At 45.3% G+C, this 27,663-nt stretch overlaps 1 protein-coding gene across 3 annotated transcripts in view; it reads left to right on the top strand.

Moving 5' to 3' along the window:
- The window catches only part of Nmnat3 (nicotinamide nucleotide adenylyltransferase 3), a 139,976-nt gene that overhangs the window by 111,656 nt on the left and 657 nt on the right, over positions 1-27,663 (top strand). Inside the window, exon 5 of one of the 3 annotated variants that reach the window (XM_078043414.1) lies at positions 20,066-20,249. The exons of 1 other annotated variant lie outside the window; for it this stretch is intronic. In XM_078043414.1, the coding sequence (XP_077899540.1) occupies positions 20,066-20,070 (5 nt within the window). In that variant the 3' untranslated portion in view covers positions 20,071-20,249. Of the gene's footprint in view, positions 1-1,521; positions 6,725-20,065; positions 20,250-27,663 lie in introns of those variants that run through there. One more of the 3 variants, XM_040269886.2, reaches the window with a different exon arrangement.

Genomic DNA, 27,663 nt, shown 5'->3' with positions numbered 1-27,663 from the left:
TTTTTAGTCACTCCAAGAAATTTGCTACTGTTCCTACTGGAATGACATGAATTTGAAAGTTTGTGTCCTGGGTCCAGGGAGCACAGGAAATGATCGCTTTTCAAGGTCATGCAAACAGTTTTCTCATCCAAAGCACTGGATCGGTGCCTCTGTTGAGGTGGCCTCAAAAGGGAGCAGGGGCCTCTGGTGTGTTCAGATCTGACATTGCACTCCAGGTCTGGCAAGGGCTTTGGGGGGGCCTGATTGGTTTGGGGTTTTACTCCACACCTGCTGACCACTGACTGCACTCGGAATTTGCTTCTGCATAGCTCTCCTCTGGCTCAGCTTTGTTTCAGATTTAATGGTGCAGGAAAACAAAGGGCAGGCAGGAAAAGCTAATGCTTCCTCTAAGATACCCCAATATTCGTGTTGTATCCTGAAATCAATATCAGAAAATCAATATCGGTAAAATTTAAACTAAATTTTAAACTAAATGAGGGTAGGACACTCATTTAAGACCCCCCCCCCCAGACTTCCCTCCCCTACTGGACTCTGCTCTTGAGAAGGTCCCCGAGGATCTCAGAACTCAGGGGAAGAGGAATCAGACAGTCTTGTCCAAAAGATGCCATAATAGTGTGACCTGCCTAACTCCCTTCTCCACTGGAAGTCTGTTTCTCTACCTTTAAAATGGGAGTTTGATTGGATATCCTCTAAATTCTCTCCTACCTCTCATTTTCTAAGACTCTGAGTACTTCTGACTTTATTTCTTTTTTACCCTGTCCAGGCGTCTTTACACACATTTCTAGCAAGATAGACAACTCCCCACGGGCAGGGGGGGTCTTTGTTTTGTTTGTTGATATATCCTAATATCCTAAGTGCCTAGAAATTTGCTACTCAAAGTGTAGTCTAGACCAGTGTTTGTACCCCCCTAGGTGTTGGTTAGAAACACTCTTGGGTCCCACTATAGACCTACTATTCTGGAAAAGGACCTTTGAAAGTATACACAGTTCAGGCTCCACGAAATGGATTTGCCCGATGACGGTGTAGACAGCAGGGAAGTGACAATGGACTTGAGACATGGAGGATGTGTTCCCAAGACTTGGGTGTGATGGAGGTGACTGGCTTTCGGGAAGAACAGCCTATACAAAGGCCCCGAGGCAGGAGAAGGCAACATAAGTACCACGATGAGCAGGCTTCATCATCACTTCCTCAAGAAAGCATCAGTTATTCCATCGTGCACCTGAGAGCAGGTACCTTGCCTGCTACCATCTCCCTTTCCAGTCTCTCCCTAGTCTCAAGGTACCAGACCCAGCAGGCTTTCTAGACAAGTCCTCATCTCCCTGGTCCACATCTGTATAATATGGCTTCCACCAGGTAAGGCATGAATTTCTGAGCCTTTCCATTGTCTCTTTCTAAAGTAAAAAACACAACGAACCTTTATTAAAATATCTATGTATTCATGCACACATGTATATATGCATCTTAATTTCTCTTACCTTGCTTTGCCTTATTGATTCATGTATTCTCTATTTTTTTTAATAGAAAGGAAAATATGTATCGCGGCTGTGGCCCTGGCGCACTGCGTTGACTCTGACCTGCACACCTGATTTCACATTCCTTCCCATTCCCTCGGGTTCTGTTTGCATTTAGTTTGCCAGACTGTTTTGTTTATTTTGCAAGAACAGAAAAACAGAGGTTTTGGCTCCTGGGTAAATAGAATTTCCAGTCTTAAATAAAGGTTCTCCTGTGATAGCATTTGCTGCCCAAATGAGAGGAGCGCCGTATCCTTGCCTGGAGAAAGAATTTTTCATTTATAATCCTGTCTGTGTCACTTGGGACAGGATGATGTGAAATCCCATTTTAAACTGATTGTGCTCCGGATTTGCAAGGTACGTTTGGTAATTGGGTTAATACATGAATATGAATTTTCTTATCCTGATCTTCCTGCTTCCTATAGGAGCGATGTTTCTGCTCTTCTTTTTTTTTTTTTTTTTTTTTTTTTGCAGAGGGCACCCTGCAATTCAATTCAGTCATGAAGTTATTTTCTTAGACCCAAACTGGGTATTACAGCTACACACACAAGTGACTAATACATAATCTACAATAATTCACCTAGACATGAGCCTCAGAACAGTTTAGTACTGTTAAAGTAAAAGGATTGTCCATGGCACTATAGACTAGAAGGGACCCTCAATTTCATCTGGTCTCCCGTTTTTCCATTATCATAAAGTCCCACAAATGAATGGGAATTTCACTATTAAAAACGACACCGATGATGCGTTCCACGGACAGATTTGAGGAGCGCGGCTTTCCTTGCGCCTGTTGGAAGTCCGTGGTGTGCTTGAACAGCCCGTGAATACTGCCTTCCATAGCCCCTTACTACAAGGCCTCCCAGCCCAACCACCATCTTCTCTTACTGCTGCTGCAGTGACCTAATGGAAGTCCCCAACCCACTTCTGGCCCTGCAATCCATTCTCCACATAAGATCTGTGTGCAAATCTGGTCACATCACCTCACGACTCAAACTCCTTCTGGAAGGCACCATTCAGACAAGGAAAAGACAGACTAGGAGGGAACATTTGCAAAATGCATGTTTAGTAATTTGTCTCCTGAATATGTAAAGAGCTCTAACAACAACAAAAATAAGATGAATGATCCAATTTAAAATGAGGTCTGCACCTACTAATAGAAAAAGGAGGTCCAAATCTCCATCACATCAGCTAAGGAACTTACTTCCTCAACAAGACTCCTAAAGTGCAAGAAGTAAAATCAAGAATCAATAAATGGGATGGTATCAAACTAAAAAGCTTCTTCACAGCAAAGGAAACAAGAACATGAAGAGAGAGCCTACAGAATGGGAGAAAATCATGTCACCTACACCTCAGATGAAGCATTAATCTCCAGGATCTATAAAGAACTCAAAAAACTTAAAACCCAATTAATAAATGGGCAAAGGAACTGAACAGAAACTTCACAGAGAAGAAACACGATCAGTCAACAAATATATGAAAAAATGTTCAACATCACTAGCAATTAGATAAATGCACATAAAAACTGCACTGAGATTCCATCTCACTCCAGTCAGAATGGCAGTTATCAAGAATACAAATAACAATAAGTATTGTCAAGGATGTGGGGAAAGGTACATTCATACACTGCTGGTGGGACTGCAAATTTATGCAACCACTGTGGAAAACAGTTCTAGAGATTCCTTAGAAAACTTGGAATGGAACCACCATTTGACATAGTTATCCCACTCCTTGGCATATCCCAAAGGACTTAAAATCAGCATACTTTAGTGACGTGACCACATCAATATTTATAGCAACCCAATTCACAATAACTAAGCTATTGGAACAAATCTAGGGGCCCTTCAACAAATAAATGGGTAAAGAAAATGTGGTATATAAATGGAATATGACTCAGCCATATAGAAGATTGAAATTATGGCATTTGATGGTAAATGGATGGAACTGGAGATTATTATGCCAAGCAAAATAAGCCATTTCCAAAAAATACAAAGCCTGAATGATCTCTCTGACATGTGGATGCTAACACTCTATAAGGGGGTGGGAAGGGAAGAATAGAAGTTTATTGGATTAGACAAAGGAGGACGAAAGGCAGGGAGGGGCATAGGAATGGGAAAGACAGTGGAATAAATTGGACATAACTTTCCTGTGTTCATGTGAATACATGACCAGTTTAACTCCACATCACGTACACCCACAAGAACGGGAAGTCATTCTCCATGTATGTATGATATGCCAAATGCACTCTACTGCCATGTATATCTAAAAAGAACAAATTAAAAAGTTCTCAGAAGCATTGGCTAGACACATGCAGGTGAGCCCAGCATCCTGACATTGCTTTTTGGGAAGGGTCTGCTGGTCGGGCGGGTGCTCGTCTGGCATCTGAGAGCTTGGCTTTTGGAAAGCTGCCTAGTCTTTACCAGGCAAGGCGGCTTCGTCTTCCTGGGGCACTGAAGCCTGCTGACCACCTGTCTGGACCACTGGACAGACAATGCCGTTTGTGGTGAATGCCTTCTAGGAGTTTGGAATTCCAGTAACCAAGGCTGGTCGTGTGGCTGAAGGTGGTGCCTATATACACCACCAGCCCATGAAGGGACAGGAGACTCTGCGTCTTGAGCAGGCTTTCCTGGGCAGGGCTGTGCACCATGGCCGCATTTCACAGCCAGAGCCAGACCTGCTCTGTGGGACTCCACCCCAGGAGCAAGGACTGTGGAAGCCTGCCCTGGACTCCTCCTGGAGCCTCCACCTGCTGGGTGTGCATCCCTTCTCCATGGTAACCATGACCATGCATGCATATAACTGCCTCTGGGGTCTGTGAGTCCTCTCAGCAAGTCACCAAAGGCGGAAGCCCCACACCAGACACTTCTTCACCAGGAATGATATATGAATGGCAAACAAGCACAGGAGAGAGGCTCAGCATACTAACCACGAGGGTTTGAATGTAAACCAGAACCAGAATGAGCCACGACTTCGTACCTATTAGGAAGGTTAAAACTGGCCCAGCAATTTCCCTCCTCAGAATCTACCCCAAAGAGTTGAAAACATCTGTCTGCTCATACCATGTGCAAATCTGCAGCAGCATCACAGCCCAATACAGCAAGAACTCCGATGTGCGTTAGGTGAGTGGAGGTGTGTGTGCTGTATCCATTCGATGGAACGCTGGTAGCTCTCCACTGCCATAGCAAACACCTGAGATAACCAGCTTACAAGGACAGAGCCTGACTTTGGTTCACAGTCTCACTGTTCCCACCCCTGGCCCCCTTGCTTTGGGGCTGTGGCAAGGCAGAACGTTATGGTGGGGAGTGCAGGTGGAGGAAGCTGCTCACTTCACGGTAGCAAAGACAGAGCCAGGTGGAGGAAGGGCTTGGGTCCCCCTCCCCCCCTCACACCTCTGTGACACCTTCCTTCCACTAGGCCCCTCCTACCTGGGGCTCCATCACCTGTCCCCAGGGCCACAGGCTGGGGACAAACTCCTCAGCACACGTGCCTTTGGGGAAAATGCAAGATCCAAACTGCAGCAGATACTGTTCAGTCATTTTAAAAAGGACTAGGGACCCCACAACACGGTTGACACTCAGAAACACACTAAGTGGACAAGCTGAACGTAGGACCTATGGTTCCAATTACAGGAGCGGAACCATAGAGGTGGAAAGCAATGGCCGTCTAAGGGGAGGGGAGAGGACTGATGGCAGGGAAGCAGGGAGAGCTTCCGGACTCATAGAAGTGTTCTGAAACTAGATGGGGGTGATGGTCGCACAATACGTAAAGTTCATAATCACCAAAAGTCATTTTAACATAAAATGGGGACATTTGTGGTGTTATACTTCAATAAAGTTATACTTCAATAAAGGTGAATCTTAAAAATCCTCTGAGCTTCCTCTGCTCGCCTTCTGAGTGAAGTCCCAACACCTCTGCAGTGGTCCCCAAGCAGTCACTGTACTCCCAGCTCCCCCTGCTCCTTTGTGACACTTGTTCCTCATCACTAATAGAACTACTGATGTCCAAGCACAGCTCCTGGCTCAGAGTGGGCACCCAATATTTCATAAAATAGCATCTGAACAAGCATCTCAATAGCTTGAAGAAGCCTGTGATTTAAAAAAACAAAACAACAAAACAAAACTTTAACTTGGCAAAGCACTGCTTTTGAAGCATATTTGTGCACAAAATCCCTCTTTATACTTAATAAGAGGAGGGACATAATACTCAAAGGAGCAGTTTGACTTCTTATCTACAAGATTCTTTTCTAATTTTTTTTTTTGCTGCTACAAACAATGCTGCAATATAAACACCCTTATGCATAAACCTTTACGAGCGGTGTTTTTGTGGGACAGATTCCTAGGGGTGGTATGGCTGGGTCAAACAGTAAGTGCACTTTTTATTCTAATAGTTGTTACCAAAATGTAGATGGTAGATTTTTTTTTTAAGTACATTGGATTTTTTTTAAACAATCTCAGAGCTGCTGAAATGCTTGCTGCCTTTCCCTTTGCAGTGAACCGTCTTCATTATCTCTGATACAAGTCAAAGCAAAATCCATCTCTTTATTGCAATAGATAAACTAGGATGAAAAATTTCAGGAACTCATTTGCCACGAATAAGCCCAGCAATCTGCGGACAAATGTTCCTGCTGTTTGCTGGGTGCCTGAGAGAAGGGGGTATTTTTGTCTCTTTGATGAAGAAGAGTTCTTTTAGAGGAAATAAGGTGGGGGTTCGGAGGGGAGGTTTAGTAATCATGGCAGCAATGAAGGACAACAAGAGGACACGGTAGATGTCCAGGCTTCGGGTCAGATTGGAAAGAAAGAAGTCCCCACCCCAGCTTCCCCCATCTCTCTTTTACGGTTCAGACGTGAGGTGTCCCCCAAAAGCTCATGTGTGAAACAATGCAAGAATGCTCAGAGGTGAAATGATCAGATTATGAGAGGTGTGATCTCATCAGTGCCTTTTAATCCACTGATAGGGATTCACTGGGCTCTAGCTGTGACATATAGGTGTGGCTGGAGGAGGTGGACACTGGAGCATATCTTGGGGGTTTATATTTTGTCCCTGGAGAGTGGAGCACCCCTACCTCACTTCCTGATTGCCATGACCTGAGCTGATTTGCTACTTCCTTTTTCTTCCACCATGATGTTCTGCCTAACCCCAGGCCAAGAGCAATGGCGTCAGCCGGCCATGGACTGAAGCCCTGAAAAAGGGACCCAAAATAAACTTTTCCTCCTCTTTGTTGTTCTTGTTCTGTATTTTGTTCATAATAATGGAAAAAGCTGACTTTGTCCTTTCTTCTCGGCCCCGCCCCTCCCCCTCCTTTCCCCCCCCCCCCCCCGCTGGCCTCTGTGTTCCTCAGCTGCTGCATGTCCTCCTGCAGCCTCAACACCTGTGCCCAGGTGACCTTCCACCTTCACCCTCTTCTCTGTCACCATTCCAGGTTCCCAAAGACACTTGCTGGCCCTGCATGGACTTGTCCACCCTGGTCCACGTGGCATGGCTGGCAGGGCAGGATCACATGTTCCTGTGGCAGTGAAGCTTCTATAAGGAGGAGGGACAGGCAGCCAGGAAGGGAGGGGTGGGCACATCCCCCACTGGGTAAGTGCCACAAAACCAAGAGAACTTAGAGGTCTGTGTACGTGCCCTGCCCTCCTGCTGTTAGAGGGGGTGGACTAGGAGGACATGCTGGAGGCCGAGGTGCATTGGAGGAAGAAAGAGAGGCCTTGGGTAAGGGGGCGAGGATGGCACCTGCTGCCACCTCTCCTCTCCACAGCTGCTCCTGGGCCAGACGGATTGGCAGGTGGCGGAGGGAGCTCCCTATCTGCCCAGACATTGCCTCACATGTGTTTGAGGGAATGAGGGCCTAGGAGCCTGGCTTCTACAGGGGTGGGCAGAACAAAGGGCCTCAGTTGACCTGTCGGGCATGACCGGCAGCCCAATTCTGCAGGGAAGCCAGGGCCTTCCTCTGTGTGGAATGTAGGACAAGCAGCGTGGAACTGGCCTGGCGTCCCCATCCTCCCAGGCAGCCCCAGGGCTTGTCTTAGTATTCACAAAATCCCTGGGAACACTAATTTGACCCAAACTCAACAGGCTTCTTGGCAGAAGGATGGCAAATTTGTACAAATGGATGCTGGATGTGTGGAGTTCCCTGTCATCTCAAGATGTCACCTTGTCCCAAGACCTTTCTTTGCTAATGGCTACCCACCTCCCCCTGACCTGAGCTGTAACAGAGCCTCTGTTCACTGCTCCAGCTGTCCATGTATCCCTCCACCACGTCCCATCACCCTGGCTGCCCTACTTCCACGGCTGAGTGCTGGCCTGACTGTGCACCCTCTGAGGACAGGAGCTATATCAGAACAGCTCGGTGCTTCACAGGGTCTGGACCAAGCGCCCCAGTGGCTGGGCACTGGGTGGCCTGGCTGAGACCTGGCATCCTCTTCCCCACCCCTACAGCAGCCTGAGCTCCTTTTATGGACTTCTTCTTCCCTCCAGAGGTCACTCACTCCTAGAATTTAAATCTGGAACAGGACAGACTGAAAATGGGTCGGTCAGTCCTGATAGCCATCACCCCGCCCCCATTCAAAGCCTTACTTGTCTTCCCTGTTTTCCTTCCCTTATGTGAGCTCTTGATCATCCTTCCCACAAACTTTCTCATTTCTTAAGTTCTCTATAATCAGTTTCTGTTGCTTGCAACCTAGGAAGGAGGTTGAGGTGGGCGGAGAAAGCAGGAGGGTGTGGAGAAGGAGGAAGGGAAGGGGGAACCTAAATCACCCCCTGTGAGGCAGTGAAAGAGAACCTCCTGGAAAGTCGGACACCAGTCGGACAGCGGGGACCATGGGGACAGTGATCCAGAAGAGAAATACTGTCTTCCTGGAATAGCCAGCCAAGCCCATTCACACCTGTAGTAACCCTGGGCCAGCCATGGAAATGATCTCAGAAAATCCTCTCAGCTCCCACAAACGTGGCCAGGCTCATGGTGCCCTCTGCCGTGACAGCAATGACTAACAGACATCCACTGGGCCCCTGCTAATAGAGACAGTAAGGCCACCGCCCCAATCCTCAGACTGCTCAAGAGAGAGCCCTGCATCCGGGAGAGCAGGAGTGAATTCAACAAAGGTCATATGCTACCCCACATAGCCAGTGAGGTACCCCGACTGTGATCTACCACAGCCTCAAGCATTTTTCTACATGGCTTATGGTTCCTAGTTATACTTTGAAGTGAAAAACTCTATCTGAAAATGAAGATATCTGGATGGTTGGAAGGATGGACAGAAGGACAACTGGGTGGGTGGGAAGTGCTGTAGAGATGAGTGAGTGGGCAGATGGGTGAGCAGGTAGGTGGTGGGATGAGATCTTTGGAGGTGTAGATACAGGAAGTTGGATGGATAGATGGTGGATTGTGGATGGACAGACGGGCAGAGGGTTTGCACATCCTGCTCCCATCCCTGTAGCACAGGAGCATGGTGGCACAGAAGAAGACCCTGTGCCAACATTAAACAGTCCTTATGACATCTGGCCTGCAGAGCACTCTACTTCCCACCACCACACCCTCAGAGTGCTGCATCCCCCTGGGCTGGGGGGCTGGCACAAAAGCCCCCTCACATCACTTTGCCACCACGACTGCATTTCTCTCCCCTTCTGTCCTGAAAACTTTTCAAATTTTAAAATTTTTAATGTTTTTAATAGGCACAAAGAAATTGCCCACATTTATGGTGCACCGTGTGATATTTCGACACACTTATACATCATGCAATGTTTAATGTTCAAATTGAGGTAAACTTATCTATGTCCACACATAATTTCTTTATGGGGAAAACATCCAACCTTCTTTTATCTTTCTGCAAATATCATTAATCTTATGACACAGTACACATTATCATTCTCCATAGTCACCTACTTTGCAGCACTGTGTAGTACTGATTTATCTCACCATAACTTTGTACCCCTCGATTGCCCTTTCCCATCCATCCCTGCCACCTACTCTCCCAGCCTCCGGTAACCACCACCCTACTCTCAACTTCTGTGACACCGACGACGTTTCTAGATTCCATATGAGTGAGATCATACAGTACTTGTCTTTCTGTGTCTGGCTTATTCCACTTAACATAATGATCTCCGCTTCCATCCACACTGCCACAAATTAGAGGATTTCATCCATATCATGGCTGAATGGTCTTCCATGTTCCGTGTTTCTTTACCCATTCATCTATTGATGGACATTTAGGTCATTCCCATTTCTTGGCTATTGTTATTGTTACTGTCATAAACGTGGGAGCGCAGATGTCTCTTCAACATACTGACTTCATTTCGTATGTGTGTGTGTGTTTGTTTGTGTGTCCAGGATTGAGACTGCTGGGTCGTATGGTAGTTCTATTTGTAGCTTTGGGAGGAAATTCCACACTGATTTTTCTAATGGCTGTCCTGATTTACATTCCCACTCACGGTGAGTAAGGGCTCCCCTTCTCCACATCCCCTCCGCCACTTGTGATCTTCTCTTTTTGATTCATACTAACTGGAGTGAGGTGCTATCCTGCTGAGGTTTTGATTTGTGTTTCCCTGATTTGTCATGTTGAGCATGTTTTCATTTGTCTCTTGGCTATTTGTATGTCTTCTTTGGGGAATGTCTGTTTATTTAATGTCTAGTGCTCATTTTTAATTAGATTATTTGTTATTTTGCCTTTGAGTTGTTCAAGTTCCTTACCTATTCTAGATATTAACTCCCAGTCAGTGTTATAGTTTGCAAATATTTTCTTCTGTTCCATAGCTGTAGCTTCTTTACTCTGTAGATAGTTTTCTTTGCTGTGCAGAAGCTTTGTAGGTCTTTGTTTCCTGGGCTTTGAGGTCTCATCCAAAAAAAGGAAAATTCTTTGTCCATTCCACATCCTAAAGTGTTTCCCCTATGTTTTATTCTAACAGTTTCATAGTTTAAAAATCTTCAATTCATTTTGAGTTTACTTCTGCAAATGGTGAGAGGTGTGGTCTGGTTTCTTCTTCTGTATGTGTATCTCCAACTTTCCCGGCACCATTTTTTGAAGAGGATGTCCTTTCCCCAATGTGTGTGTTCTTAGCATCTTTGTTGAAAATCAGTTGGATATAGGTTCCTGGGTTTACTTCTAGGCTCGCTATTCTCTTCCACTGCTCTCTGTGTCTATTTTATGCCAATACCATGCTGTCTCGATTACCACAGCTTTGCAGGGATTATTGAGGTCGGGTAATGTAATGCCTCCTGCTTTTTCTTCTTGCTGAAGATGCTTGGCTATTCAGAGTTTTGCGGTTCCACACAAACTCGTCTTTTTCTAGTTCTGTGAAGAATGTCACTGGCATTTTGATAAGGATTGCACTAATCTGTACATCCTTTGGGGTGATATGGACATTTTAACAATATTGATTTTTTGATTCACAAACACAGGATGTCTTTCACCTTTTTTGTGGCCTCTTCAATTTCCTTCATGAAAGTTTTATAGTTTTCATTGTAGCGATCTTTATCCTCCTTCATTAAATTTATTCCTAGGCATTTGGGGGGGGCTGTTACAAATTGGGTTACTATCTTCATTCTTTTCCATAAAATTAGCTCTTGCCATATAGGAAGTGCTGCTGATTTTTCTGAATTGATTTTGTATTCTGAAATTTCACTGAATTCATTGTTAGTTCTAGTAGTTTTTTTCTGTGGAGTCTTTGGGGGTTTTCTATTCATAAGATCATGTTATCTGCAAACAGTAACAATTCCACTTCCTCCTTTCCAATTTGAATGCCCTTCGTTTCCAAATTACTATATTGAGTAAAGGTGTTGAAAGTCATCAGCCTTACCTTGTTCCAGATGTTCCCCCAGTCACTGTGTGGCTAGCTGTGTACCTGTTATGTGGCCTCCGTTGTGTTGAGGGACATCCCTTCTATGTGGTTTTTTCAAAGTTCCATCAAGGGGGAATGTTGAATTTTACCAAATTGTCTTATGCATCTATTGAGATGATCATTCTGGTTTTACCCTTCATTCTGCTGCCGTGGTGGATCACGGGTATTGATTTCCACATGTTGAACCTTCCTTCATCCCTGGGATGAACCCCACTTGACCATAGTGAATGAGATTCTTAATGTGCCGTTGGATTTGGTTGGTGAGTAGTATGTTGTTCAGGATTTTTTCATCTATCAGTGTTATTGGCTATAGCTTTTCTGCTGTTATTGTACCCTGGTCTACTTTTGGTGTCAGGGTAATGGTGGTCTTGTAGAATGAGTTTGGAAGAATTCCCTCCTCTTCAATTATTTGAAATAAATAAAAAAGAATGGATATTCGTTCTTCTTTAAGTGTTCAGTAGAATTAATAGACAAGTTGTTTTCGTCAGCTTTTTCACTGATGTGACTAAAAGACCTGTCAAGAACAATGTTACAGGAGGAAAAGTTTAGTTGGGGGCTCACCGTTTCAGAGGTCTCAGTCCATAGACGGCCGGCTCCATTCCTCCCCGCTGGATGTGAGGCTGAACATCATGGCAGGAGAGTGTGGTGGAGGGAAGTGGTTCACATGATGATCAGAAGCAGAGAGAGACTCCACTCACCAGATTCAAAATATATACCCCAAAGACACGGCCCCAGTGACCCACCTCCTCCAGCCACGCCCCACCTGCCTTCAGTCACCATCAGGGGATCAATTCACTGATGGAGTTAAAGCTCTCAATCATTTCTCCTCTAACCTTCTCAAGCTTTGGGGGGACACGTCACATCCAAACCATTCCATCTGGTGCTGGGGCTTTTCTTTGAAGGGTGATATTACCAATTCCATCTCATTACTTATTATTTTGTCTGTTTGGGTTTTACATTCCTTCATGATTCAGTCTTGGCGAGGTGTTCATATCTAGGAATTTGTCCATTTCTTTTAAGTTGTCAAATTTTCTGACATATGGTTATTTATGAAAATCTCTCATGAGTCTCTGTAGGCCAGTTGTAATTTGCCTTCTTTTTTTGTCTCTAATTTCGTTTACTTGAGCCTTCTCTCTATTTTTCTTAGTCTAGCTAAGTCAATTTTGTTTATCTTTCCAAAAAAAAATCAGCCCTTGGTTTTGTTGATCTTTTTGTATGTTTTAGTGTCTATTTATTTCTGCTCTAATCTTTATGATTTCTTTCCTCCTGCTAATTTTGGCTTGATTTGTGATTGTTTCTAGTTCCTTTGGGGGTCACGCACTGTTGGTGTTTTGATGTCTGCCTTCATAGGTACAAACTCCCCCTCTCAGTACCGTTTTTGCTGTATCCCACAGGTTTGGGCATCTTGTGCCTCCACCTTCATTTATTTCAAGAAACTTTTAAATTGCCTCCTTGATTCCTTCCTTGTTACATTGGTTGTTCATGAGTAAGTTGTTTTATTTCCAAGTATTTGTATCATTTCCAAAGTTCTTCTTCCTATTGATTTCTATTTTATTACCTTGTGGTCAGAAAACATGCTCATTATTATTTCAATTTAAAAAAAAATCTATTGAAACTTGTTTTGAAGCTCCCCATATGATCTCTCCTAGACAATGTTTCATGTGCTTTTGAGAAGTTACATTCTGAAGCTGTTGGATGGAATGTTCTGTGGACATCGATTTGACCTAAGCTATGGTTTATCTCTATTGTTTCTGAGTTAGCTTCTGACTGGAAGATCCATTGCTAAAGGTGGGGTATTAAAGCCCCTAATCTCCCTCCTTTTAGGTCTTTTCATATTTGCTTAATATATTTGGGTGCTCCAGTATTGGGTGCACAATGTGTACAATTATAATTTCCTCTTGCTGTATTGACCCCTTTATTATTATATAACAACCTTCCTAATCTGTTTTTATTGTTTTTGATTTAAAGCCTATTTCATTTGATGTAGGTATGGCTACTACTGCTTTTTTTGGATTCCATTTGCATGGAATATCTTATTCCTTCCTTCACTTTCAGTCTACATGTGTTGTTAGAGGTGAAGTGAGTGTCTTAAAGGCAGCCCATAGCTGGGACTTGTTTTTTATCCATTTGGTCACTCTTGCAACTTTAAATTGGAGAATTTAATCCATTTACATTTAAGGAAATCATTGGTAAGTAAGTTCTTATGCCAGTTTGTTTTTTCTACTTGTATTCACCTTCTTTTATTTCTCCCTGTCTTCCTTGTGCTTATGTGATTTTTCTCTAGTGTCGTGTTTCGATCCCTTGATTATTATTTTTGATATATATACTAGAATTTTTTTCTTTATGGTTACCATTAACCTTACAAAAAACTCTTTGATTATAACAAGTGTCGGAGTCTAGCTCCAACAGGGGGTCTCAGGAGACGAACGGATGGTGAGGAGTCGGCGAAAGGGGGGTAGAGAATCAACACACACACCAAAGTGAAGGTGCTGATCCCAATCTTTACTTGTGAAGTTGATCATATATACTTTTCATTTTGGCAGGCTCACAGTACTTTGTGGTTACAAAACAGGAATCATTATTCAAAGAAACAAAATATTACGTAGCTACAATTAGAATAGAAGAATGTGTCTTGGCTTATGCATAAGCAAGCATTTGTACTTTCAGTTCGAATTTTGCTTTGAGCTGTTTCTGCTTAGTTAACTTTTAATAATAGTTAGAAATGTCTCAAACTATTGGCCAATATCTTGACTATTCTTTCTTGACTTACTGACTGGATCCGGTGCCATGGTTACGACAAGTGGTTAACTTGTTATTAATTTTAATCAAACAAGAGTAAGAGCACAAACCATTGTGCACAGGAACAAGAACAAGTTGCCCAGTACTAAGCACTAATCTGTCTTCTTAACATTAATTTTTCTTCTCTAGATTTTAATTTAATTTTTCTAAAACTTCCTTGACAGGAATACAGGGAGTTTTTCATTAGACATTAACAATTTACACTCCACAGCTGAATCATTGCATTTAGAGCAAGCAGATCCATTCTTTAGAAGTAGTTGCATTAATTGGGAAAGTCATGTTTTTTCCTTCATACTTAATGGTTATATGAGAAGTCACAACTAGACTTATTAAAGGAATACAAAAACAAACCAGTCCATTCCCAGAAACATACTGCGCTCCTCCAGAGGATGGACGCCTTGCGCCATCCACCTCAATAGGGCCTTGCCATTGCCTGAGTCAGGGGAGGGCACAGCAAACAAGCTACATTTAAGTAACAGCAACTTGACACTCTATTGTAAATATAGAGAAAGGAACAAAAACAAAAAGAGAGCAACAAACACTAATGAAAGACTATACTGTGCACTTCATCCTTCCTCACATTTGGAATTTTTTTTTTGTCCCATTTGACGTCTCCCTATATGGCCTGTCTATCTCTTCATATATTCATGTAGTTATTATTTTTAATTATTTTGGTTTATTTAGTCTTTCATACACAGATATTAATGGTTTCCACACCACTTTTGCCATCTGCATAATTACTTTCACCGGTGGATTTTCTACCTTCCAATTTTTTCTTCTTGCTTATTAGCATATCTTTCAGTTTGAAGTACTGCTTTCAGCATTTCTTGGAAGACAGGTCAGCTGGTGATAAATTCTCTCAACTTTTGTCTGGGAATGTCTTGATATCTCCTTTATTTCTAAAGAATAGCATTGCTAGATATAATATTCTTGGTTAGCAGTTTTATTTCTTCAGCACTGTGAAAACTTCATCCCACTCCCTCTTGGCCTGTAAGGTTTCTGCTAGGAAGTCTGCTGTCAGGTGAATTAGGACACCCTTTCATGTGTTATTTATTTAGTTAGTTAGTTTCTTGCTGCTTTGAGAAACTTCTTTGCCTTTAACCTTTGAGAGCTCAATTATAATCTTGGGTACATACACTTGGTTGAGTTGAATCTGACTAATGACTTTTGACCTTTCAACACACAGGTATTTATATCTTTCTCTGGGTTTGGGAAGTTTCCTGTTACAACCTCTTAAAATAAACTTTCTACCCCTTTATCATTCTCACGTCCCTCTTACACCCTATAACCAAAATATGTGCTTTTAATGTTGTCCCCAAATTCCTGTGACCTTTTTTCACTCATCCTCATTCTTTTTTCTTTGTTCTCATATGTGTATTTTCAAGTAAGCCTGGCTTTCTTTTGTTGGATCACTTCTGCTATTAATAACTGCTATCATGTTTTAAATTTCAATTAGTATGCTTTTCAGCTGGAAAAAAAAGTTACTTCAATCTGTTAAGTTTCTGCGATAGACTACTGAATTGTTTGTGTTTTCTTGAAGCTCTTTCGAATTTCATTATAATAGACATTTTGAATTATTTGAGTCCATACATATCAGATGCCATATTGTCAGTTTCTGGTACCTTGTTTTGTCTATCAAGTGAGGTCCTTGTTCCCTGAAAGTTCTTGATATGTATTGGAGTACCAGGTCACCTGTGCATTGAACTAGTTACATATTTCAACTTTCTTGTGCAGAGATTCTAAGCATACTGCTTATTTTCTCTGAGTCTTTGGTCACTTTAGAAATTTTAGCACTAGGTGGAACCCTAAGTCCAGGTTTGCCACAAGTCTATGGCTGATGTTTTGTCACTATTTCAGCACTAAAGGGTAACCCAAGCCCAAGTTTGTCCCAAATTGGTATGTTGTTCAGAATGAACTATGGGACTCCCTTAAAAGGGTTATCCAGCCCTGCAAACCTCCACTTGGGGCCAGAATGGGCCCAAATCCCTCATCCATAATCATCAACCTGTGGTCAGGTGCTGTGGAATGTTGTCTGACTTGAGACCTCACTGTGGAGGGCCTACCCCCAGGCTTCTATATAATGACTTAATGCAACCTCTCTCTTCTGCAATGTGGAAAATTACTGTCTGTGTCATGCTACATGGATGTCTGGGGTGATGGCATAAGTAGTCCCATGGCTACCAAGGCCACATTGCTGGATCATGCCCAGAGCCCACAACCTACAAAGGCCAGAACAGCATATGGACAGGACCAAGACCCATGCTACTATGGCTTCCTCCTGCTGTGCTATGCATGGGACACATATTGCTGCAGTTAGCCACAGATGATTCTAGCTGGAGTAGAAATCCATGCGAGTGAGGTCACAGGTTGCCTGGAGCCCAAGTAGGTCCAGAGGTCTGTCCATAGGCACTGGCCAGGAGATAGGAGCCCTTGAGATCTGCCAAGTGTTAGGCTTCACCAGCACAGTCCTGAGATCCAAGACAAAGTCCTGTGCTTCTTCTCTGTCCTACCCCCAGAAGATGGAATCTTGTATTATGTTGTGCGGCTGAGGATTGGAGGAGTAGTGGTGCAGAAAACACCTTGGCTACCTGCTAATGCAGGTCCAGAGTTTCAATCAATGTGCATTGGCCTCAGGCCAGGGCTATGGGGTTCTGCCTGGTGCTGAAATTCCAGCCTAAGACCTGGACTTAATTCCCTCTCCTTACCCCAGTACAAGGTGTCTCTCTCCACACTACCTTGCTTAGGGGTTGAGGAGGGGCAACATTATCAACTCCTTGCTTCTTGCTTACTTCATTGTGTCTTATTACTATGCTGAATAGTGTTTTCTCGCTTGGTTTCCTTAGCTCTCATGAAGATAGTTCAGTATGTGGATAACTACCGTTCAAAGTGATGTTTCTATGGGAGATGAAGGTTGGAGGGTCCGCCATCTTTCTCTGAGAGAAATTTCTGTGCCTGAAACTTTCTAGTGTCTCTCCTATTTTCTGCAGAGAGAGTCCAAGTAGCTTGTTACCATTTGTAAGGCTCTCCAGGGCCTGGCCACATTTGTCTCCCCAATTCTTCAGCATCCTCTCCCAGGGTGTCAGGACACTCCATCCCTCCTGCCTCCCACTGTCCCTCCGTTGGCCACTCTGAGCCATGTTTGGCTATTTCCCAAAGATGTCAGCTTTCCCACACCCTGTGATTTTGCATGAACTCGTCTGTCTTAGAACTTACTCCACACTCAGGCGAAGGCCTAATCATTCTTCAATGCTTTGTTCCTGTGCTCAGACATCATCTTGACCTGCACATGTACAACCTTCTACTTGTCACATTTCTGTCCCCCACTGGACTTCAACTTCCTTAGGATGGTGTCTCACTCACAGCAGTGTCCTTAGCATCTTACCAAGTTCCAGGGACCTGGAAAGTGCTCAGTAAGGGTTTACTGAGAGTACCCATAAACCTGCAGCTTTGAATCTTCCCCCACTTCCCTCAATGAATGTCCATTGAACTCATGTTGCTATGTGTCCAGCTCTTGACCAGGAGGAACAGAGAAGGAATTTAAGAAAGTCACTGCTATTGACAGCCTTATAAGAGGACTGGAGTAAATATGAACATGCACACTCGAGAAAGATGTATGGCCTCCTAAGAATGCAAGTCCCATGATTGTGAAAGCCCAGGGCTGTCAGAATTCAGAGAAAAAAATAGTGGTGAAATTGGAACAGGGGGACCTTGATGTGTGGAGGAGAAGGTGGAGAGAGAGAGAGTGTTTTGGCCAGAGGAGCAAAAGGACCATGGTTCAGAAGACAAAGATGGGAAGTTGAGGTAGGTCTGGAAAACATGTTGAGGGATCTGGCTGAGGGCCCCAGTGACAAGGAAGACCAGGAAACGAGAGTCTATTGAGGATAGGTGTGCCAGGGGCTTCAAAACTGCCCCACTGGGGGTGGCTCAGAGACATTAAGTGACTTATGCACAATCACAAGGAACAGTGGGCCTAGGCTTCAAAACCAGTGTGAGTCCAAAACCCAGCTCTGCTCACTGCACTGCAGGGACAGTGGGCATGTAGAATGGGAAGGAAGGTCACAGGTGACAGGGTCTTATTAAACATAATTGCAATGCAGTTTGGGATGTGTGCTCTGCACTAGAGTCAATGCACTTCTGGCCTGTTTCTTAGCTCTCTGAACATCCAGATGGTCTCTGTGACCCGTCTAAAGGATGTGTTCGCCCTCTGCTGCTTCTATGGAGACAGGTCAGAGACCGAGGCTTGCAGGCTGAGCCCAGACAGGTGACCCTGGTTCGCCACTCCAAGGCCGGGCCCCAGTCATAGGTCAGTGTGAGCCCTGATCTGTGAAGGCCTCGGAGGACCCCTGCGTGCTTCCTGGAAATCATTGTATGTCTGACCAGCTGTTTCCCTTTCATCTCTTGGTTGTCTAATTCTGCCCCAAGAACGTAAAAACATTGCCCTGGCAGGATTTGTTCTTGTTAAACCTGGCTGGAGCCTTGCTAAGGTACATTAATCTTTAACTGTTTATGGATTTTTTTCTCCTTAGAATATATGCTCTGTGCTTTCACGTCCCATGGGGAGTCAAGTTCTTCTTCCATATTGATGACGACTTGGGAGACTTATTTTCTCCCTGGGATTCCCTTCTCCAGGCTTATTTATCAGATCCGCAGGCCAGGATCCCCATGGACCTTTGCCTCATTCCTGAGACAATAGGCGGTTAAGACCTTGGGCTCTGAGATCAGACAGAGCCAGGCGCAGACTCAGTGCCCAGCTCTAATGCTCCACCCAGGTGACATGGAACAAAGTCGTTAAACCTCTCCAAACTTCATTCTCTTCTGCAAACGAAAACGCAATAGGGTCTTATCTTACCCAGGTTCTCTAATCAGCAAAAACCCATCCGTGGTCAGAGGAATTACTTTGCAATGTCCTTAACTCTTTCCAAGATAGGTCTTCAGTCCCCTTTCAGCCCTTCCTATTATTCTCCTTCCAAGGAAAGCTGCCTGCTCTTTGGGTGTCCACCACGTCAGCCTTACAGGGTCACCTTGCACCCTTAATCAGATTAACAAGAAGGTGTAGGACAAAAAAAAAAATACAAAACGATGATCTTACTTAAAAGGGACGAGGCAGGGAAAGCTATGAATATAGATGATTCATATCTCTTACAAATTTATGACTGGCCAAAAACACATTCTAAGAGCATCATTAAAGTAATATCCCAAAATGTGTAAATATTCTGGTGTTTCAAACCCTCTAAGGTCAAGTACACCAAGTACTTAAGACTGCTTAAAATAAGTAGTCAAAAACCAAAATGCTACTGATAGCGTGCATTGGCGCACGCCTGTAATCTCAGTGACTGGGGAGGTTGAGGCAGGAGGATCACAAGTTCAAAGCCAGCCTCAGCAACGGTGAGGTGCTAAGCAACTCTTTGAGACCCTGTCTCTAAATAAAATACAAAATAGGGCTGGGGTTGTGGCTCAGTGGCCAAGTATCCCTGAGTTCAATCCTCAGTACCATCCTTCCAAAATGTTGGAAAACACTGGTCCCTCCACACACAACCTCTGCACAAAACCATCAGCCATGTGGACCAACAGTCCGCCTATACCTACCTTTTATCTAAAACGAGCTTGGCAATGGCTGCCCCTGGTTGCCCAGCTTCTCAGATTGCCTGCCCCACCTCCCATTTCAGTTCTTTTACCAGCCTGTCTCAAGGGATAGAGGCTGGCTGGCCACCAGAATGCAGATAAATTATATTGACCCTTTTCTCACCTTTCACTGACTCTAGAATAACCTAATTTTCCTTGACACCATGCTTAAATATTCCTTCAGTAATTGCTTCTGACCAAAAAAACCATTCCCACATCAATGCCATGACACGGTGAGGCTAGGAATCATGACACTCTGCAGTCTTTCATCTACCTTATCTCTCACTGGATGAAATGGCCATTTACAGGCTGAAATAAGACTGAAACTCAGAGGCGGACTGCTCCTGATTTCCTGCCGGCTCTGCTACCGTGAGAGATGCTGTCAGCTGCACCCATGCTCTGGTGACCATCCTGTTAGGCATCCATAACTGTTCAAAATCCTCCTGGTCCCACTGCTCCATGAGATCTTCACCCCAGAGGAGGCCATCAGGACATGAGCCATGACCTGGCACAGTGTTGGAACTCAGGTGGGTGGCTGCCACCCCCACCCATCACACCCACCCTCAATCAACACCTGCTCCACAAAAACTGTCAGATGCTACAGTATCCATTCATTCTTCATTCCCTTTAAACATGATAGATGTTTATGGGGCCACAGGATTGGAAGGTCCAGACTCAGGTATCTCTGCAGAAGGATGTTAGACCGAGGAGGTGGGCTGGGGTAAAGGGGAAGGTCATCTGTCCTTCACAAAGCTGCCGTGACCATCAGCAGTTGACTCATCAAGTGGCCAGGGTCTGCCCACTGAACCATGCTGTCCTCACTGTGGACAGGATCCTGCTGACTCCCACCTGCTCTATCACCCTTTCCACGGTGCCCCAGCCATCCGCGGCAACCCAGGAGAGTCCAGCACACCAGCCTGTGGCTGAGATTGTAGGATGGCCTGGGAAAAATGACTCTCCTCCCCCAAATCAGGCGTGATTCACAGGGAGCCTACCAACATGGTAGATGGATATGGCTGCCCACAGGGCCACCTCCCCACGTGTCAGATCCAGGGAGATCTTGGCCTCCTTGGACCCCTGAGCCTGCTACAGCACTTCTGGTGGCAAGTTACAGTTAGCAGACATTCACATGACACAGCATCCAGGAATAAAGACTGTGAGTGAATTGACTAAATAAGCTCAGAAGTTAGGCTTGTGCTCTGCAGTTCTACCCCATTATGATGGTCATCTGCATACACAGAGGGAAGCAGGAAGTGACTCACTGAGACTGCTCATTCTCCACATTACTTACTCATTCTCAACTTACATATTCTCAAATGCAAATGCAAAACACTGCGAGATCACCTTTTTCACCTAGCAGAAGTCCAAGAGTTTGAGCACATAATCTGATGGCATGACTGGTAAAAAACACATATTTTCACATGTTGTTGGTTGTCGGTCCGTGAAGTGATAAAATCCTGTGGTGAGAAATGCAGCAATAAATTATTCAGCCAAAGTGCATCAGTTTTTACACTTTGACACAGAAATCCCACTTCAAGGAATCTATCCCAAAGATACACTAGCAAAAGTATAAAGATTCTCCCTTCCATCCCATCACATTTTGTTACAACAAGAGACTGGGAGCAACCTGTGTGTCCATCAGTTGGGTGCTGGTTCAATTTCCTGTGGCCTGGGCACTCAGGGTGTACCGCAAAGCTCTAAAAGGGAAGGGACAAGCTCCCTGTGTATTGCTGAGGAATAGTCTCCAGGATGTTTTATTAAATTTATAAAAAGATATGGTATCTTATCATTTATCTAAAAAAGGAGAGGTGTGGGTAGATAATGATAATTACATCTTATAATGGAAAGAAAAACCATAACACAAAAGAGATATGGCAGCCACTGGTGACGTATGAAAGAAACATCACCAGTGTGTTTGAATTCAAATGAGATAATTGAGCCCCTTGCTCAATTCCCCTATTTGTTATTAGGGAATTAATATATGTTTCCCAATAATGATACTGTGGTTATATTTCCAAAAAAAAATGAGTACCTCTCAGAAGCAGTCAGACAAAGAGAATGTATTATCCACCTGCTACTATGCAATTACCTGTTCTCAACAAGGTCATCTCAGAGGCACCCACAAAAGTGCTGCAGAACTACCTTAGAATACCAACCACGCCAGACAGCCAGAAGCAGATCACTAAACAGGGGTCAAGTGTGAATTCTCAGTCCACAACACCACCCACTCTCTCCGTGATGCAGGAGGAATAAGAACCAGAATATCAAACACAACAAAAGCCCAGTTTTCTGGATAATGCAGGAAGAGTACAACATAGTAAAATGGGTTTCTTTAGGCTTTCAGCCCAAACAGTGGTAAATTCAGGGAGAGAAAATTTGGGGATCACATCAAAGTCTGGCTTATACTTTGAGCTACATATGTTTGTTAATGGAAAGAGATTTTTATTGGTTTTGTGTGTGTGTGTTTGATTTTTGGTACCAAGAACTGAACCCAAGGGTATTTAACCACTGAGCTATATTCCGAGCCCTTTTTAAATTTTTGAGACTGGGTCTTGCTAAGTTGCTGAGAGCCTCACTAAATTGCTGATGCTGGCTTTGAACTTTCGATCCTCCTGCCTCGGGCTCGGAGCCTCTGGGATTACAGTCGTGCACCACTGTGCCCAGCTTTGCCTTGTTCTTTGATGTGGTAGGCAAAATAATGGTCCTCCCAAAGATGTTCATGTGCTGTCTGAAGACCTATAAATTTATTACTGCTATGATTTGAATAAGTGTCCCACCAAGGACCATAGGTTAAAAGCTTGGTCCTCAGGGTAGTGGTTAGGGGAAGTGGGGAAACCTTTAGGAGATGGGCTATGGGGGGCCCTTAGGTCACAGGGATGTGCCCTTGAAGGAGAGAGTGAGACCCCCAGACCTTTCCCTGTTCCCTGTGCTGATGCCTAGGAGAGCAGTTGGCTCCACCTTGTGCTCCCTGCCATACCCATCTGGCACGCCCACCAGAGGTGAGAGCGATGGCTCTACCTGTTCATCTGCCTTATCTTGGACTGGCACCTCCAATACTAGAGCCAAAATAATCCTTTCCTCTTTATAAGTTAATTATCTGAGGCATTTTCTTATAGTGACAGAAAGCTAACACAGTTCTACCTTTCATAGCAAAAGGGACTTTGCGGATGTGATTAAATTAGAGATCTGTAGATGGAGGATTATCCCGGATTATCTGTGTGGCACAATGTAATCACACCATGTAATTATAAAACCAACAAGAGAGTCAGGGAAAGAGGTGTGAAGAAGGAAGCAATGGTCAGACTGATGTGGCTGTGAGCCAGGAACTATGAATGACATCCAGAAACAGGAACTGCAAGAGAGGAGCTCTCTCCTAGGGCCTCCAGGGGGGATGCGGTTCTGCCAACACCTTCATTTTAGTCCATGGGGCCATCTCACTCAGACTTCAAACCTCCAGAACTGTAGGATAATAATTCACCTTTTTTAAAAAAAAAAAAAACTTAAAAACATAAGTCCTTATCTTTTAAAAATACATCTTGCAAAGGCATGGTGTCTGGTATTTGCTCCAAAGTAGTTTTTAAAGATTAGGGTGTGGTAGGTGGGATGTTAGTGAAACTAGGTTGGCTATGGCTGATGGTCGTTGAAGCTGGAAGTGGATCTGTGGTAGTCTAATATAGTGTTTTCTTTGTGTTTATATAGGCTTCATTTTTTTCCAAGAAAGACAGAGGATTTGGGGGAGATGAGGAGGAAGGGAAAGAGGTAAGGAAGAAGAAGAAAAAAGGAAAAAGAGAAGGAAGGGAGAGACAAAGAGGGAGAGGAAGAAGCCCTTCCCTTGCATTGCAGTGTGAGTCATGATCCACAGGAGCCATTGTGTGGTTGGCTGAAGGATCAGATGGAAGACAGCCGTCACCCTGCAGAACCATTTTCCACACAGAAATCAATCCCCAAGCCACCCCCCAGAGCGTGTTTAAGATTCTGAGACCTGCAGACCTGGTGTGTATTTGCATGTTTGAACATTCATGAACCTGTGACAGAAGAGCCTCCTCAGTGGGCCTCAGTGTCCCTCAGCTCCAGTGGCCTCTTGGCCAGCCCTCTGGCTCCCCAACACAGTGGACACAGGAAAACAGCTCTGTTGGGCCACACACATCTTTTCAGACATTAACCTTACAGGTGGCATGGTGACAGCTGGGAGATGGGAGCGGGGTCATTCCCTGGAATGAGATTGCAGAGACGTGTTTGAATACAGGAGGAGATTCCACAAGCCTCTCAAAGAAGCTAAGCCATTGAGAAGCGAGGCCGGGATGAGGGGCCAGAGCCAGCACCCGCAGATGAGGACAGCCTTCTTCCTCAGCATGAGGCAGGAGCACCAGGCACCAAGTGAGGGTCCCGGTGTAGGAGGTCTGGTAGAAAGGGTGGGATGAGGCTGGGACCTTTCAAGCCAGCATCCTGAGAGGAGCCTCAGGGCCTGTCCCAAGGATCTCTGCTCCAATCTCACGGCTCTTGGGAAGCCAAGCAGCCTCCCAAACCGGGCACCTTGCAGCCACTACTTGGCCTGTCAACCATATGGGCAGAGGACCAACCTCACAAGGCAAGAAGCAAGCCATTATTTTGTGAATCTGTCCCCTGTGCTCTGAGGAGTCCTGCAGAGTCGACAGATCAGTAAAGAATGAAAAGGCACATTTCCTCCCTATCCTCGGAGTGGGGGCCTGGAGCTCCCCTGAGCCCTCTCCAGCCAGGAGCCCACCTGGGACCCTTTAGATTTCTCCTCTCCTCCCTTTTCCCTTCTCCCTCCTCACCCCAACCCAGGATCGCCCCTGTGCCATTCTGCTGCACTGAACACACAATGTCACTGGCCTGGCTGTTCTGTGGCCTTGGCAGCTCTTGGGGCCTCCAAGAATTGGCCCTGGATCTTCGCCACCCTTCTTTAAGGCTAGTGAATGAAGCAAGCTCACTTAGAGGTGTCCTAGCACGTTTACCTTCCCCTCCAATCATTAACGAGTCTGCCCTCCGTCTTGTCCAACTGTCCCCTCCTTCCCCTGCGCTATCTCCTCCACCTTCCCTCTCTGATCCTGGCTGCCCTCAATGTCCAGTTAGAGCCTCACAGATTTGAGCCCTAAGATCGCCAGCCCACTCAGACCCCTTGTCTCATTTCTGTCCACTCAGTTACTCTTCTTCTGGTTTACACAACCCATGTGATGTCAGCTCCAGCAGAAAGAAACTCCAAAATATGCCCTGATTCACGAATTAAATTGAGCATGATGGAGTTGGCAGAGAAAAGATGATCCTGATCGTACCAGATGCCTCCGCAAAGCACATTCCACTTCAACCCACTGGACTGATCTTAAGGCCCCAGCAGCGGGGCGTGGACCTGCTGCACCCTGGCCTTTCACTTCCAAAGCTCCTCTGGCTCAAGCAGCAGTAGAGCTGAAGCAGCCTCTGGGCCCCACCTCTCCTTTGCAGTTCATCACACTGAGAGGTGGGTACTCAAGTGTGTCCATCTTACAGAGGCGGAGACTGAGGCACAAAGAGGCCACGTCATCTATTCAAGACTGCTCCACAAGACAGTGACATAGGCAAAGTCAAACCAGGCCATCCGGCTCTGAAGCCTACTCATGACACCTTCCCCCAGCTTCGAGAAACTCACAGCCAGCAGGGGCTGTGGGAGGAGACCCAGAAGAGGACGAGGATACTGACCTTTAGGGGACTAGACAAAAAGACAGGAGGGACCAAGGAAACCAACCACATTAAGTGTTGTGCTGCCCGGCTCAGAAGAGAGAGGTCAGGTGAGCAGATGTCCAAAGTGGTCAGAAGAAGGAGGAGTGGCCAGATCTTGGTTCTTTGGGATGGACAAGGGAGGCCTAGGGAGGTGGGAGGAGCAGCAGGCCTCTGCTCAACCGAAAGGATCCTCTCCAGACATGGCAGAACTGACTCCGACCCTTGTGTACCAGGCACCGTGCTGGGTTTTGGCATAAACCATCTCAGGAGACACAAGACAAAGGGAGAAGGTTGGGGAGGGTGAGAAACTCAGTTGGTTGGGCTGGATGGTGCCAGAGAACAGGGGAGAGGACTTTAGACTAGTTGTAGGTGGCCAAGGAAGGGCTTGTTCACTGTTTAAACCTTTGGCTGATCCTCCATCCCAGTGAGTCACGATGATAAGGAAGCCCAGGGCTGTGGGTGGCCCTGTTTCAATGCCCTAGACAATTCAGGAGCAGCCCCACCCATTCCCCTAACTGAACCACAGAGACATCTTCTCCCACCTTGACGTTGGGCAGGGCTGGGACAGATTTCGTCGGCCACCCAGTCAAGATGAGCTCTGGGCTAGCCGGAGAGCCAATGTCTGTGTGAACCTCTGAGAACCCCAAGAGGTGACCTCAAAGGAGAGGAAGGCAACAGGGGCCCAATGCAGGGACAGCCATGCTATTCTTCGGCTAGGGCAATTTTCCTCCCCTACCCTCAAATTTGCAATCTGAAGGCATCTTTGTGGGGTGCCACTGGGATCTTGTGACTAAAGGCCAAGGATGTTATTAAACATCCCACAAGACATAGTGATAGGGGACAGACAGATGTGAGTGGTGGGGACACAAGCTTAGGGAATAATTCCATAAAATGGGCCCACTGTGCTGACTCTTTCCCAAGAAGCAAATTACCTGCAGCCTTGCCTGACTTAAGTGGACAGGATCTGTCACATTCCTCAGCACACTACCTGTTATCTGCAGGAGAAGTGCAGGCCCCAAATAATGTCCATAAGAGGAACCCAAGCTCCCCTGAAGGGGGAGACTTTGGTGACTCTGTCTACAGACCAGATCCTGAAACTCCTAGAGATAAGGGTAATTCCTCCTAAACAAAAAAAATCTCTAAGAATGTATGGTTAAGAAATCCAATTAGAACCTGTCAGCACGGGTCAAAGTGACTCCGAATTGTCATGGCAGTGGGGACTTAAAAATCTGATGTCACGAGGCTCTCTGCCCTGGTTGGGCAGGACTCTGGAAACTTCTCTGGGATTCCCAATAAAAGTGGAGCGCAGGAGAGGCACATTGTCCTTCTCTCTGAGTGACAGGACCCACTCTCCCTTGGGAGTGTCCCCTTTCCCTTTTCCTGTCCCTTCAATAAACTCATGCCTGTTACTTTGAGGCTGAGGGATGTGTCTGAAATCTGACTCTATCACAAGAATCGGGGGTTAAGTATGGGGTTTCTACATGCTGCCTCAGTTTCCCAAAAGGCCCCAGCCCTGTAACATTAGAACAGTTCCCACTACCCAACAAAGAGCTATCTGTCCCAAAAGGTCAATGGTGCTGAGGTTGAGAAACCCTGGTGTAGAGCAAGCGAGGCCTGAGAGACTGAATCCACACCACTCCCCAGGAGGAAGCTGCCTCTACCCTGAGGAAGGGGTGTCTTTTCCTGATTCTGCCTGGAGCAGCCAGACTAACAAGAGCTTGGGGGTAGGGAGGACGTGCTGGTGCTGCTAGAGAGGAAGAGAATGTACTTGCTGTCACCCAGGCTGTCATTTGTGCTAAAAGCAATTTAAAAGAGATATTCAGTCTTTAATGGAGGGTCAAAAAGTCAACCAATGTGATTATGTCATCTCCTTGGTGGCAGAGAGAGCCCTTTTAAAAGCACTATGACATACCCACACAGGTGGCAAATAAGACGTGATCCAAGATCGCCATTGTAACACTGCTTCTAAGAGTGAAGCCACATCAATGCCCGTCAAGAGGGCCAGGCAGGGTAAACAACAGAATACCCTGCACCACCATGGGGATGCTTTATGCACTGCGATGAATAGGAACCCGAATACATTAAGCGGGGGAAAAAAGCAAAGTGCAGAACTCAAGGGAGTACTTGGCAGCTATTAAGTGAAAGAGAGGACAAAATTAACAGTATATTGGTAATTGCTTACATTTGCATG

This window comes from Ictidomys tridecemlineatus, chromosome 3 (assembly GCF_052094955.1).
Source record: "Ictidomys tridecemlineatus isolate mIctTri1 chromosome 3, mIctTri1.hap1, whole genome shotgun sequence".
Classification (NCBI taxonomy): domain Eukaryota; kingdom Metazoa; phylum Chordata; class Mammalia; order Rodentia; family Sciuridae; genus Ictidomys; species Ictidomys tridecemlineatus.
This window is presented reverse-complemented; position numbering and strand designations above follow the sequence as displayed.